Source organism: Globicephala melas, chromosome 20 (genome assembly GCF_963455315.2).
Source record: "Globicephala melas chromosome 20, mGloMel1.2, whole genome shotgun sequence".
NCBI lineage: Eukaryota > Metazoa > Chordata > Mammalia > Artiodactyla > Delphinidae > Globicephala > Globicephala melas.
Genome location: NC_083333.1, coordinates 43,206,823 through 43,221,409, shown reverse-complemented (window position 1 = coordinate 43,221,409; position 14,587 = coordinate 43,206,823). Strand labels below are relative to the sequence as shown.

Sequence of the window (14,587 nt, the reverse complement as noted above, 5' to 3'; positions counted from 1 at the left end):
TCCTCTCAGTTCTGGGGCAGCGCTGCCCGACTGGGGCGGGTGGGTGGAGGGCCGTGGAGGCAAACGGCGCCCTAGGTTGACGCGGTATCACCCCCAGGACCCGCCCCCTCCTCCATTCCCGCAGGGTCAGAGTCCTGGGTGCCCGCCAAACCGAGACAGCTCGAGGGCAGTTTTCCACTCGATGGGGCGGGCCCCAGAACCTGGGAAACACTCCGCCCAGGCCCCTCGCCCCAGCAGTGCAGGGGCCAGGGAGGAGGGAGGGAGGGGGCAGGGTGCCACCTAGATAGCGATTCCCTCCGCCCGCCCCCTCCCCGCTGGCCCGGCCCGGCTCGGCCTCTGGTCCGGCAGAGCCCGCAAGGGTTAAAGGCGGCCACAGGTGAGGTGGGCGGGGCCGCGAATTCGGGAAAAAGGAGCGCAGGGCCGAGGATGAAGGCAGAGAGAGCGGTGAGTCACGGGCGGAGCTGTCCTCGCTCGCTCGCTCGCTCGCCGGCTCCCGCCCGCCCTCCGCCCTCCCGCCGCCTCTCTCCGCCCCTCCTCCGCCGCCAGCCGCCGGGTCTTGTCGCGGCCCCCTTTCGCCCTCGGCTCCTGCCCCTCGCCGCTGGAGAGCCCGCCGGCGCGCGAGGCCCAGGAGCGCCCGTCGGGAGGGCGCCAGCCTGCCGTGCCAGGCGCCCGAGCGCAGCCTCGAGGTAGGAACCCGGGTCAGGGCGGCGAGGGGTGCGCGCATCGGGGATCGTCTCGGAAAGACGCGCCCGGAACGCGCCACAGCCTCCTCCGGCCTCGGGGGAGGTGGTCTTAAAGAATCCGAGGGGTTTAGAGCCCCGGCGGAGTGAAAACGGGGCGGACGGGCGAGGCTGGAGACTGGGGAAACTGGAGCGACTGGGACAACTGGAGGGTTGGAACCTTGAGGACCGGGAGTACGGAAGTCCTGACCACCTGAGCACCGGTGATGGGAGAGGCAGCCGGCGGAAGGGGGAAGGAGGGTGTCTCTACCAGCCTTCCCGCCTTGGGGAGAGGCAAGCAGGGGTACGCGCCCGGCTGTCTCCCTTCCCGAGATCTCGGTAGCAGCCTAGTGCATCCCAGGATTGGGCTCCCCGGCCCTGTGGCGGGAGAGGCCACTCTGGAGCCTGGATCGTTAGCCCCCCACCCCACCCCGCCCCCAACCCCTGGGGCCGTTCCCAGGCGCCAAAAGCTATTAGGGTCCCAGGCCTCACTGCTCCCGCCCAGCCCCTGCTGGGCTGCCCCGCCTGGGCCTGAGGCTCCATTCCTGCCGCTTCACCCTGTTCCTTTCTTGTGGTGAGGCAGCAGGAGCCTGAGTAGGCGCCCCAATCCCCTTCTCCCTCCCTCTCCCAGACCACCAGGGCGACCTCCCTGGTCCCAGAAGCAGAAGGTGGTAGGGTCATCTGAATCCTGATTTAGGAAGGAAAAGTCCCTGCCCTAAACCACTGCGTCTCCTCCCCCATCATCAGAGAAGGCTCAGGCACCCAAACCCACATACTCCAGGCATCATAGCAGGGCTCCAGACCTTAGGGAGAGGTGGTGAGACGAGGGGGAACTTCAAGCGACAGGTATGTGGTCCAGAGAGGGGTGGGGGGTTCTTTAGGTCCCCAGTGGTTTAGGGAAAGAGAAACAGACCAGGAATATACCGTATATACCTCTGGTTCACAGAGGTATATACAGTACATATTTACTGACTGAATGAATACATTTTTTTTCAAGTGACTTCTCCAAATATGGCCTCAGTTTTCTCTTCTCTGAAATAAGAGGACTGGCCTGGAGCAGTAGTTCTCAACACTTGGCTTCATGTTAGAATCATCTGGAGAGCTCCTAAAAATGATCCAGGCCTAGAATGCATGCCCTATATAATCTCTTTGGGTAAATTCTTCCTCTTAATTTCTGTGTGATTCCGGCTTTTCCTGTTGCTCCCCCCACTCTGTCCCCGAATCCCTTAAGGGGTGGCAATTTTATCTTCCCGAGCGTGCTGGTAAGCTCTTCTCCGGCCGACCCCTCCGAGCTTCACATCTGGTCTCCCCTAGATTGGAGGAGGGCAGGGGTAGCAGCCAGAAAGCTGGCTGGGCACTGGTGTAGGTCAGGACAGGGAGGGGGGCTTAGTTTCTCTGGCAGGGAGAAGTCTTCTGGAAACTGACACTGCAGTTGCACCCCAGGGAGGTGAAGTCCCTGCCAGAGGGAAAGGGGCATGGGAGTGGGTTTGGTGGGGCTGAGGCAACCCAGCCAGGCAGGGAGCTGGGGTGAGTGGTGTAGAGCAGTGAAATGCTTTTCTTCACTGAGCAGGCCTCAGGGATGGAAGGAAAGCTCTTTTTCCAAAACCTCAGAACCTGCTTTGGGCTTCGGGAAGTCAGGTCACTTTAGGCTTTGGGTTAGACCACCTCCCTCTCCCCAACTGCGTCCTGAGTTAAACTGGGGAAGCTGAGATGGGCCTAGATTCTCCATTTGGGCTGGCAGCAGATCTGTGGGTGGGCGGGCATGGGGGCAGGGGTTATGGGGCAATGCCACTGCCCCTCCCACTGGGCTGGGCAGCTACAGTGGTTCCAGCACTGTACTCTAGTTGTATCTGACTGACCTACTTGCCTGGGACCAGCCCAACTTCCAGGATGAGCTGGGTCCTATAGGAGGGATCACCTAGCGGAAGGTAGACTTCCGTCATCCTCTGCACCTCACACCCTGAACCCTTCCTAGCACCCCCAAGTTCTCTTAACCGATCTTTAGTCCCCACCCAGACAGGCCTTCCTCTTTTTCACCTGGGGATGGGAAAGAAGCATTTGACAGGGAAGGGAACTGGGCTAGGACGGGAAATGAGACGGTTACTTTCCTCACTTTACCTCATCTTTTCCTCCTTTAGGTCCCACCTGAGGTGCCCTTGACCATCCCTGTCCCCCACCCCACCCCGGATCCCGGCAATGCTAACCGCCGTCTGTGGCTCTCTGGGCAGCCAGCACTCGGACGCGCCTCCCGCCTCCCCGCCGCGCCTCGACCTGCAGCCTCTCCAAACATACCAGGGCCACACGAGCCCGGAGGCCGGGGACTACCCCTCCCCGCTGCAGCCTGGAGAGCTGCAGAGCCTCCCGCTGGGCCCAGAGGTGGACTTCTCACAGGGCTATGAGCTGCCGGGGGCCTCCTCTCGGGTAACCTGCGAGGACCTGGAAAGCGACAGTCCCTTGGCCCCGGGACCCTTTTCCAAGCTCCTGCAGCCGGACATGTCGCACCATTATGAATCGTGGTTCCGGCCGACACACCCAGGCACCGAGGATGGCTCGTGGTGGGACCTTCATCCGGGTACCAGCTGGATGGACCTCCCCCACACTCAAGGCGCGCTGACCTCACCTGGCCACCCCGGGGTGCTTCAGGCTGGCTTGGGGGGCTACGTCGGAGACCACCAGCTTTGTGCCCAGCCGCCCCACCCACACCCGCACCATCTCCTCCCAGCCGCCGGAGGGCAGCACCTCCTCGGGCCTCCCGACGGGGCGAAGGCCTTGGAAGCAGCCGCCCCGGAATCCCAGGGGCTGGATACCAGTCTGGATGGGGCGGCCCGGCCCAAAGGCTCCCGGCGGTCAGTACCCCGCAGCTCAGGCCAGACCGTGTGCCGCTGCCCCAACTGCCTGGAGGCGGAGCGACTGGGGGCTCCGTGCGGGCCCGATGGGGGCAAGAAGAAGCATTTGCACAATTGCCACATCCCGGGCTGTGGGAAAGCCTACGCCAAGACATCGCACCTGAAGGCACACCTGCGCTGGCACAGCGGCGACCGCCCCTTCGTGTGCAACTGGCTCTTCTGCGGCAAGCGCTTCACGCGCTCCGACGAGCTGCAGCGCCACCTCCAGACCCACACCGGCACCAAGAAGTTCCCCTGTGCAGTCTGCAGCCGAGTCTTCATGCGCAGCGACCACCTGGCCAAACACATGAAAACCCACGAGGGCGCCAAAGAGGAGGCTGCCGGGGCGGCGGCGGGAGAGGGCAAGGCCGGCGGAGCGGAGCCCTCCGGGGGCAAAGGCAAGCGCGAGGCCGAGGGCAGTGCGGCTCCCTCCAACTGAGCTCCTCGTCCCGCCTCCCCGTCCCGCCTCCCCGTTGGTCTCCCCTGGGGCCATCAGAAGAGAGCCCTCTGGCCTGATGCCCTTGTGGGGGTGGCTTGAGTAAGAGAAGGTGGTTATTTATTGAGAGGGAGGGAAAGTGGTGCGGGGGTCAGGGAGCCGGGTCGCTAGGGATTTCATAGTCTCTGGGGCTGGACAGGACGGACGCGTTTGACTGGGCAGGGAGGAGCTGCGCATGCCCATCGGTTCTCCCCTTCCTCGCTCTTTCACTCACGCCCCTGGGCTGGGGGGTTGGGGCGGACTACCCCTACGGTGGCTGGAGGGCCGAGGGGATAGGTTGGAGGATACGGCGCGTCCCCGGAGCAGAGAGGAGTGGGGCCGCCCCGGGCGCTCCGGGTAGCTGTCTGGACACGTCGTTAGCGCCTGGGAACCCGGACATAAAAGGGCCTCTGGAGCCGCGCTGCAGCCCGGGTCCCTTTCATCCCCCTTAGAGTGCTTTACCCCGGGGTTTCCGGAGGGAGAGCTGAGATGGGGTAGCAGAGGCTGGGGGTCCCCCTAAGGGAGGAGTTTCTATCTGGCTGGGAGGATTGTCATCGCAGAAATAATGTCTCTGATATGCCTCCTTATTAAGCCTTCCAGACCCGGCCTGATGGAGCCACGAGGGAAGAAGGGAAGAGGGCCAGAATGGGCGACAGCTTCCAGCCAGAACTGTGGGGTGGAGGAGGGAGCTAGATGTGGAGGTTGAGCAAGGAAGTCTCCTCTAAAATGAGAGAAAGGGATTTGGTCAGGGAGTGGAACTAAGCCCTTCCCTCTCTAACTCTGATTCAGTCCTTAACTCTTGGTCTTTATAAAAGTAAAGTTCAGTAGTCCACTCTCATCTGTCACCCCAGGCAGGCCTTCAAGACAGCCAAGAGCCCTTGCTTCAGAATTGACGTAGTTCCTCACCCTTGGTGCCTGGCATTTGCCCTCCCCTTAGGGTTGGAAGGAAGAGGGTTACCTCGGTTGGATGAGGGTAGGTGGGGGTGTCCCAGCAGAGGGACCTCCAGCGGTTCCTGCTCAGAGCGGAGGATTCTGTCCCTGCCTGGCCATCTGCTTGCAGAGAAGCTAAGCCCCACTCTTTCTTTAGCTCGACACTCCCCTTTCGTGCTGCCTAAAAGCCTTGCCCCTCCTGTAGAGTGTGTTAGGAGGCTCCTCCCCATCTCATCTCTTGTGGGGCTCCCCTTCCATAGGAGGAAGTTGTCCTGTCACTGGAAGGGGCCTGCCTTCTGAGGTGATGTCCAGGAAGCTGTCCCTGTTCCCTTCTTTAGATGCTAGAAATACATCCTGTTGGTAATCCTGGAGTGGGGAACGTGGGGAGGGGGGGAAGCCAGAAGAGGCTGAGCCAGGCAAAAGGAAAAAAGCTGATGGGGGCAGGGACTGACAGGCCACAGGAGCCTGGAACTAGTGGGCTTTCCCAGGCTCCAAGTAGAGGCCTTAAGATTCCCCCCGACCTCCCGTTTCCCTGCCTTTCTTTCTCCACCCAGAGCCCTGTGCAAGGATTAGTTGTGTATTGATTTTTTAAGTTATAAGCAAAGGGTATTTTATTTAATATTAGGACATGTGTGTTCATGTTTTGTGTACTTGTGTATGTGTGTGTTTCTGTGTGTGTGTGTGTTTCTCTACTGAGCCTGGGGTCTCCAGCCAGGGAGACCCCATCTTGTTCACCCCAGCCGAGGTCCTGGAGCCTAGGCCCACAGCATCTCTTCCTTCCTTGGGGATATCAGTCCAAGAATTGGGTGCTATTGGGAAGTGGGGCTGGGATCTGGGTGGGAACATGTTTGTGTAGAAGAGAGCCCTTCTTAAGAGGGATGGGGTGACTCTCCCTGAAGGACGCATGGGCCTGGGGTAGGTTAAGAAGTAATGTCCTTTCTTTATGCTCCCTCTTCCCCTACCTCCTGCTAATCCGACCAGAGGTCCCTTTCCTTGCTGAGAGGGCTGGGGGCAGAAGAGAGTTGGCAGTGCCTGCAAGTTGCCTAGCCAGGTGGATGAGGGGGAGAGAGGGAGGGCACTGTGGGTGTGAGATGCCGTTTTCCTCCAGCTGAGGAACCAGCCACCTCTCCCTTTGCTACTAGGACAGCCTTTCCCAGTGACCATCCTCAGGGGAACTCCCAAATGTGCGTTGGGGAGAGGACAGCACGGATATTCCCCCCATGGAGGCCCCGAGCTCTAAGGTGTGCTGGTGAGGGCTTTGGATAGGTTTTCTTCTGCTCCCCTCTTTTATAGATCTAGGTTGCTTGGCTGTCTGCCCCCTTCTAGGCAGCCCCCTAGAGGAGAAATGTAGGATTTTTTTTTTCTTTAAGTGCTGTGAACCCATTTTGGGGGGGAGGAGGAGGAAGAAACAGCCTGTGTTTTTTATGCCGCAATAAAGTCATCAAACACATCACTGCTTCATTTGTCTTCCAGCTCTGGTTTCCTTTTTGACTCATGGTGTCTCAGCAGCAAGGACCAGGCTGGCTGCAGGGTGGGGTGGACACTTCTCTTTGATCCTGCAGCCCTGGGCAGCCTCACCTCCCTTTGTTTGGGGGCAGAGCTGAGCTGATTGAAGGGTCTGATCCTGCCCGGAGGTTGTTGATGCAGAAGGAGGGTGGCGCTCCCTCGGGGTTGGTAGCTGGGCTGACTGTCCCTCCCTGGTCTTCTCCTGTGGAGATGAAAAGGTTCTAGATATTTCCTTCCTCTTCCACATGGAAGCCCCCTCTTTCGCCTCCCCTGCCAAGAAGGCCAGTTCCCTGCCTTCCCACAGATGGCCAGCCCCTTGGCCCCCTCACCCCACCCCCGTGGGTGTGTGCCTGTCAATCAGGCCTTCTGGCTCTGAGAGAGGTGGGGGTGACTGACAGCGATTTCTTCACCCAGGATGATCCCTATCAGGGACAAGGTGATGAAAGGCAGCCAAGATATCTGATGGGCTCCCACCCAGCTGAAAAGCATGAGGGAAAGGTTCCTAGCGCAACTCCCAGCTAGAGACCTGCCACAGTTATGCAACCACGGTGTGCACAGAATTTCCTCACTGGACCCATCGGGAACCCCCGGATATGCACACTTTCCCAGGCTGCTCAAACGCCTGGTGCGCAGTTGGTGCCTAACACACGTCAGATGAGTAAACGCCTCATGGCTCCAGAGCCCCGAACCTAGGAAAGTTGACAGGGTCAGTTTTTGGCGCCAAGGGGGCAGAGTAGGGTATTACGTTCCTTCACCTTTCCATCCTACATCTTGGCCAAAATTATCATCTACCCCAGTGGGATTCCTGTTTCCCCCCACTCTAACCCTAACCCAATTTCTCAGAGCCAAATATGGTACCCAGGCTGGCCCATTCCACCACTTGTTTGGGAGAGTGTGGGGTCACAAAGTTTCTTAAATGGGGGCATCAGAATGGTTTAGGGGTTACAGAGGAAAGCAGACCACTTGAGGGGGCCAAATGTTTGTTTCTGTCTGCCTGGGTGGAGGAGGGACAGGCGTGTTACGGGGACCTCAGGCCCACCCCACTCCCTGGGGCTCCGCTTTTGTCTTCCTGGTTCTGGGGGACTTAGACCCCAGGAGCCTGGCGAGTCCTCTCCTGCTCTCCCCCATTGCTGCCCCCAGGGACAGGAGGGCAGCTGTGGGGCCGGCTGGGCCTGTCTGGGCAGGGCTGGGACTGCCCCTCCTCCCCTCGCAGATCCTTCTGCCTCTCACTGCTGTGGCCTCTCCCGTTGCGGAGCACAGGCTCCGGACGCGCAGGCTCAGCGGCCATGGCTCACGGGTCCAGCCACTCCGCGGCATGTGGGATCTTCCCGGATCTGGGCACGAACCCGCGTCCTCTGCATCGGCAGGCGGACTCTCAACCACTGCGCCACCAGGGAAGCCCTGACCTGCGTTCTTATCGGGGGCCTTTGGTGGGGCCCTGACGCTCACTTGCTCGCTCTGACGGCAATGCTGTCTGGCTGCAGCCACACCCCCCCCCCCCACCAGGCCACCTCCAACCCCTCAGTTCTGGCACCCCTGGCAGGACAGTCCTGGAGGGGCTGAGAGGGAGTTTGGGAAGTCAAAACACCTGGGCTGGCCCTCTGGGCAACGTCTCTGAGTCACCCTCTCCTCTCCTGGGAAGTGGGAATAGAATCCCTCTAGGGTGGGTGAGTGAAGTCAGGAATGGGAAAGTGACCGAGGAACCTGCAGCCTGGGGACTGCAGCCTGGGACTGTGCTGTCCTGCCCGGTCCTGCCCCCCAGCAGGCAGCTGGGGAAGTTCAGGATGTGAACCGGCTTTCAGGTCAGCCACCTCGGGGACTCACGTTTATCACCACACAGTCTTGACGTTTGCTTCTGGAATGACGTCCAATGGCAACCTCCCGACCCCCACCCCATACGTCACACCAGAAGCAGCCTTCACCTCCCATTAATCCTTGCGAGTCTGGCTGCTCAGCACCTGAGCAGTGTAGGTTTGAAAAGAATCTCAGGCGCCAAATAGTCCAGTTGCTTCCACCCGGTAGAGGGCATATCAGAGTCACCCATGGAGTTTTTCCAGATGTTCCACTTCACTCCCCAACATCCCACCGAATTATGTCCCTTGGGGGTGCAGTAGAGCAGCGCTTCTCAAACTTTACACCTGGGGGTCTTGTTAACATGCAGATTCCATTCAGTAGGATTGAGGTGGGGCCTGAGATTCTGCATTTTTAACAAGCTCCCAGATAACGCTGTTGCTGGCAATCCCAGGACACTTGGAGAAGCAAAGTGTTATATTGTGTTGTGCAGTGGGAGTTGCGTCGTTGAAAACTAATCCCTCCTCATCCCAACCATGGCTGAGAACCACTGATCTAGTCCAATGCCTTCACTTGCTACTGGAGGAACTGAGGCCCTGGCAGGTAAAGTGACCTGCCCGAAGAGACCCGCGGAGCTATATCATACCAGGAGCAGGATGAGATGCCAGTCTGCACAGTTCCGGGTAGTGCTCTTCTCTGCCTCCAGCCCAGCTTCTAGGTCAACCTTCTGTGCAAGTGGCAGTCTCCTTTCTGAAAGTGAAGTCCATCTCCCTGGAGACAGCACCCTCTTGGGAATCATTCTTGTTTATCTAGAGGCAATCAGAAAATATCTCAGATTTCAGATGTCCCAACAGCCTTATCTGGCAGGTCTTCCCCGGCCATCACCCAGCACACCTGCCCGCAGCCTGCCTCCTGGGGAAACCTCGACCTCAGCCTTCATTCCCATCCCAGGAGTGACCACAGGCTGGGATGCTGTGGCCAGGGCTCCAATCAGCAGCCCTGATTGGTTGGCAGGGTGGATGTGGGAGAAGTATATAATCTGCCGTGTCTCCCCTCCCCCCTTTCCTGGAGGGCTCCGTAGAGCAAGAGGGCGTGAGATGCATTCGCTTAAATGCTGGTTATGGAGATGGTTTACAGAGGAAAATGACCTGGGAAGCAGAACATTTGGGCTCGGAGTCTACCTCCACATGGATATGTGCCTCCTTGGCCAGGATTTCTCCTTTGCTGTTTCAGTTCCAAATCTTTGGGCTAGAAATTTCCAAATTTCCTTTCAAAGCTAACCTCCAGTGAGTTTGAGCACTGCGGGGCAGAATTGGCCTTTTGGAGGTCGGATGGATTTTGTGCCTATGTGCCTTAAAAAATGCATTAAATTATTCCTACACCTCCTGACCTGTGACCATTCTTTTTTTTTTTTTTAGCATCTGTATTGGAGTATAATTGCTTTACAATGTTGTGTTAGGTGCTGCTGTACAACAAAGTGAATCAGCTATATGTATACATATATCCCCATATCTCCTTTGCGTCTCCCTCCCACCCTCCCTATCCCACCCCTCTAGGTGGACACAAAGCACCGAGCTGATCTCCCTGTGCTATGCGGCTGCTTCCCACTAGCTATCTATTGTACATTTGGTAGGGTATATATGTCCATGCCACTCTCTCACTTCGTTCCAGCTTACCCTTCTCCCTCCTCGTGTCCTCAAGTCCATTCTCTACGTCTGCGTCTTTATTCCTGTGTGACCACTCTTATAGATCTTATTTCCGAGGGGTTGGGGAGTGGGAGGTGGGAGATGGGGAGGAGTAGGAGGGACAGGACAGAGAGAGGATGCGGGGGAGGGGGCACCAGCCTGGCGTTGTACCTTTGTAATTCAAACCAGGTCACAAGTAGCTGAGGTTCTTCCGTCATCTCCGGATGCCCTAGCATTCCCCGTTCTCTAACCAATCAGCCAAGTTTTTCTTTCCTCCCCTTTCACGTGGGCTCCTTTCCACCCCCCAGCTCCCTCTCCCGACCGTGGCCCCATTGGAGGAGCTAGCGGATTCGTCGCAGCCTTTATCTGGCCTGAAAGCTGCGCCCGGGGTAGGGCAGGCAGCCAGCAGGACTCCGAAGGCCGCCTCGCTCCAAGAAGTGGTGCTGGCGCGCGCCCTGGTGGAAAATCAAGGAACTGCAGGTGCTCGATTCCGACTCCGCCCCCAGGCCCAAAGCCTTCCAGGTCATCTAGGAGCCTCCGCCCCTTGACACCGACCTTACCCGAAGCGGAGCCAGTGGCGCTCGGGACGAGGCTGCGGATCCTGGAGGGAGAGAGGGTGAGGGGCATACAGTATTGGGGAAGCGAGAAACTGGCAGACAGAAGAGTGGCGTGCGATTCTTGGAGAGGGGTTGGGCAGCGAGGGAGACGCTCCCGCGACTGCCCTGAAGGGTCAGGACTTCTGGGAGAGCACGGCCCTCGGAGCATGCGGTCTGCGCCCGTCTGCTGGCTCCCAAGTCTAGAGCCTGGCGACAGAGTGGGCGTCTCCGTCGCGCACGCCGGGCATCGAGTGTGCGTGCGGTGCTGAGCGTCCAAAACCCGACGGCAGTGTCTTCCCTGAGTGTCTCACGTGTTGGGAGAAGGGCTCCCTAGGACTGCGCCCCGCTCAGGATAATGGAGAGGTGGCACGAGAGGGACACACTCATCTCCACCTCTCCGCAGATGGCATCGTGGAGCCCTGACACCCCATGTTCCTGCGACTGCTTTGTCTCGGTGCCCCCGGCCTCGGCCATCCCAGCTGTGATCTTTGCCAAGAACTCTGACCGGCCCCGGGAAGAGGTGCAGGAGGTGGTGTTTGTACCGGCAGGCACTCACGTCCCTGGGAGCCGGCTCCAGGTGGGTTAGGCCTTATAGGGTGCTGGGAGTTGTGGCAGAACTAGGCATTCTTCTAAGACCTTCCTCCTCTGCTCCCCCGACCTGGGAAGCTGCCAGATGTGGTGAAATGAGCATGAGCTTTGAGTCTACCGACTGGAACCTAACCTATTATTTAGCCTCTGTCGACCTCAGTTCCCTCATCTGTAAAATGGGAATAATAAGACCTTCCGTGAAGGACTGTGTAAGGTGATGGGCATAAGTGCCACCACTTTATAGGTACCTCCTTTCTGAGTGGACTCTCCCTTTCTCCTCCCTTATCTCCAGTGCACCTACATTGAGGTGGAACAGGTGTCAAAGACCCATGCTGTGATCCTGAGCCGCCCTTCTTGGCTGTGGGGGGCTGAGATGGGTGCCAATGAGCATGGTGTCTGCATTGGCAACGAGGCGGTGTGGACCAAGGAGCCAGTTGGGACAGGGGAAGCCCTGCTGGGCATGGATTTACTCAGGTGTGGACCCTGCCTCCCTCATCCCGTCAATATACCAGAAATCTGGGGCTGAGTACTGACCCAGGCCATCCTCCTTGCCCTGCCCCCAAGCCTGGTTCACAAGCGCCTCCCCCTTTCTGCCTACTTTGTCATCATCTCCAGGGAGGCTGTCCCTGCCCCGCCCCTCTCTTGGCCCCATCTCCACAGTCTGGTAAGGAGCTCCCAAGTGTGGCCATCTCTGGGCTTCTGCTGACCCAGAAATAGGACAGTGGTTTAAAATTTTTTTCAATAGAAGTGAAATTTTTTTCAAATGAAATCTCAGGGAGAATTTTGATTTGTAAAACCACTAAACATGGAGCAGCTCTGATTGAAGAGGTTGGAGGGCTCAGGGCACTTCTTTCTCCAAGAATATGTTTCAGTCCTTTTCATGAACCCCTTAGAGCACAGCTTGAAAACCACTGGCCTATATGTGCTTAATACAACCAATGTTGGCCGATTTTCTCTGTGACTTGGGCCTGTCACCAAACCTCTCTGGGCCTCTTCTGTCCACTGAAGCTCTGCCACCAGCCACTGATACCCCATCACCCTCTGTCCCCTGGACTCTCTTTGTGCCAGGCTGGCTTTAGAACGTGGCAGCTCAGCCCAGGAGGCCTTGCACGTGATCACAGGCTTGCTGGAGCGCTACGGGCAGGGGGGCAGCTGCCGGGAGGACCCCATGCCATTCTGCTACCACAACACCTTCCTGCTGGCCGACCGGACTGAGGCATGGGTGCTGGAGACGGCGGGGAGGCTGTGGGCTGCGCAGAGGATCCAGGGTGAGGGGCCTGGCGCTGGGGCCTGCCTCCCAGAGGTGTTCCCCTTTTGGGGTGGGAACAGTGCTGGGGGCAGGGAAGGCCCGATCCAGGAGCAAATGTCTCGGGTGGTGGGGGCATCCAGGGAGATGGGAAATGAGTCCACTCAGGAACTTATCCTCCCCCCTCACTTGGTTGAGTCCTCTTGTGCTCCACCCTGCCGCTTCCTCTGGGGAGCCTTCCTGGACTTCCTGGTGGCCAGGTTTCTCCCTTAAACGCAAGCAGGTTCCTCTTCTTGATGCTCACCACAGCTGCAAGCTCACAGTTATTTCTGTGATCGGTTTGTCTGTCTCCCCCTCCACAAGGGTTGTCTGTTCCCTTCACCACTGTGTTCTTAGCACCTAGCTGAAACCCTGGCACAGGACAGGGGCTTAACGATAAACGAGCGACTCCCCATCTCCTCCGCAGAGGGGGCCCGCAACATCTCCAACCAGCTGAGCATCGGCACGGACATCTCAGCAGAACACCCTGAGCTCCGGCCCCACGCCCGGGCCCAGGGCTGGTGGGATGGGCAAGGTGCCTTTGACTTTGCCCAGACCTTCTCCCTGACCCAGCAGCCTGTGCGCATGGAGGCTGCCAAGGCCCGCTTCCGGGCCGGGCAGGAGCTGCTGCAGCAAAGGCAAGGTCAGTGAGTGGATGGGGTAGGGGCCGGCCTCCCTCCCCTCCCACAGCTTCAGGGGACTTAGTCTGAGGCCGGAGGGCCCCTTTCTGCCCTGGCAGGGGGCATCACGGCAGAGGCGATGATGGGCATCCTCAGGAGCAAGGAGAGTGGCATCTGTATGGACTCCGGAGGCTTCCGCACCACGGCCAGCATGGTGTCCGTGCTGCCCCAGGACCCCACACAGCCCTGCGTCCACTTCCTCACTGCCACGCCAGACCCGTCCCGGTGAGAGTGTGGGGAAGGCTGGGGAGAACGGGCCAGGCAGGGGAGACGGAAGGGTGCGATAGCCCTCAATCCTTCCATCCCTGTCCCATCAGGTCGGTGTTCAAACCTTTCATCTTCGGTGTGGGAGCGGCCCAGGTCCCCCAGGTGCTGTCCCCCACTTTTGGAGCACAGGACCCTGTTCGGAGCCTGCCTCGATTCCAGACTCAGGTGGATCGCCGGCACGCCCTCTACCGCGGACACCAGGTGGCCCTGGGGCTGATGGAGAGTGAGCAGGTAACCCCCAGGGAATCCCCCACTCCCAGCTGGGACTCTGGAAACGTGAGGGGACCTGGGAGTGGAGGAAAGACTGCAGAGCTGGGGAGAGGAGTCTCTCCCTTCAAAGCCAGCTGTCCAGGAGAATGTTGGGTGCTCTGTCCTTTCTCCTGCTTCTGTGAGATGGCAGCCACGCCCCCCTTCCGGAGGGAAGCCGGTCCCAGGGACTCAGCGCTACCTTTCCCGGGCAGGATCGTGGGCAGCAGCTCCGGCAGAAGCAGCGGGACCTGGAGCAGAAAGGCCTGGAGGCTGTGCGGGGGCTGCTGGCCAGGGAGTGGGCCCCACCGCCCCAGGAGCTGGGCAGCCTCTTCCAGGCCTTTGTGGAGAAGGAGAGCCGGGCATATGCCTGAGCCCGGCTCCTCCCGGCTTGGCCTGGGGTGCAGCGGGCTGCAGTGGGCACAGGACCCCTGGGGTAGAGGGACAGAGCAACCCCTTCACTGCCTCCGCCTTGTTCTGAGTGGCCGGGTCAGCCTTTGCCTTAATAAATGTGTTCTATTTCCTCGTTCAGTGTCCAGGGCCAGTGGGCGTGGGAGAGCCAAGAGAGGGCAAAGGGCAGCCCTGAGGTGGCTGCAGGGCCTCTGGGTGCCTTGCTGGGCGGTGCATTCTTCTGACTTGGTGAAGGTCTTGGGAGGCCCTGTGGGGAGAGGAGGTGGCCGCCAGGCGTGTGGGTGTGTGTACACGGAGGAGCATGCATGCCTGGCACAGCAGGTGGCCGCTACGTGGGGAGGATTAGAACCAGCTTTTTGGTCCTTGACCTGAACCTCCGAAGGGCACTCCCTGGGGGGGGCGGTGAGATGTGTGCACCGCGAGATGGCCTGAGACGGGGTGCCAGTCCCTTGGGTAGTTCCTGCAAGATCCTATTCTTTGGAATCAGGCTCTGTGTTCCTGCCACTGTTTCTGGGTGCTTTTA

The 14,587-nt window shown here is 59.2% G+C and overlaps 2 protein-coding genes across 2 annotated transcripts; both read left to right on the top strand.

Annotated features, from left to right (window-relative positions):
• Window positions 1-2,915: 2,915 nt before the first annotated feature.
• Window positions 2,916-6,434, top strand: SP6 (Sp6 transcription factor). The gene has a single exon (XM_030839773.2). The coding sequence runs from the start codon at window positions 2,916-2,918 to the stop codon at window positions 4,041-4,043; it is 1,128 nt and encodes a 375-aa protein (XP_030695633.1). The 3' UTR covers window positions 4,044-6,434.
• A 4,007-nt stretch (window positions 6,435-10,441) lies between these two features.
• SCRN2 (secernin 2) lies at window positions 10,442-14,179 on the top strand. The gene is made up of 7 exons (XM_030839685.3): window positions 10,442-11,164; window positions 11,468-11,649; window positions 12,244-12,443; window positions 12,888-13,103; window positions 13,200-13,365; window positions 13,458-13,638; window positions 13,869-14,179. Exons 1-7 carry the CDS (start codon window positions 10,943-10,945, stop codon window positions 14,025-14,027), a joined length of 1,326 nt encoding a protein of 441 aa, XP_030695545.1. The 5' UTR covers window positions 10,442-10,942; the 3' UTR covers window positions 14,028-14,179.
• Window positions 14,180-14,587: the final 408 nt, after the last annotated feature.

Bases quoted from the DNA above. Each gene is read 5' to 3' on its own strand.
- SP6 (XM_030839773.2), top strand. From the start codon at position 2,916: ATGCTAACCGCCGTCTGTGGCTCTCTGGGCAGCCAGCACTCGGACGCG.
- SCRN2 (XM_030839685.3), top strand. From the start codon at position 10,943: ATGGAGAGGTGGCACGAGAGGGACACACTCATCTCCACCTCTCCGCAG. The intron at 11,165-11,467 runs GTGGGTTAGGCC...CCTTATCTCCAG, and splicing joins TCCCTGGGAGCCGGCTCCAG to TGCACCTACATTGAGGTGGA. The intron at 13,639-13,868 runs GTAACCCCCAGG...TTTCCCGGGCAG, and splicing joins GGCTGATGGAGAGTGAGCAG to GATCGTGGGCAGCAGCTCCG.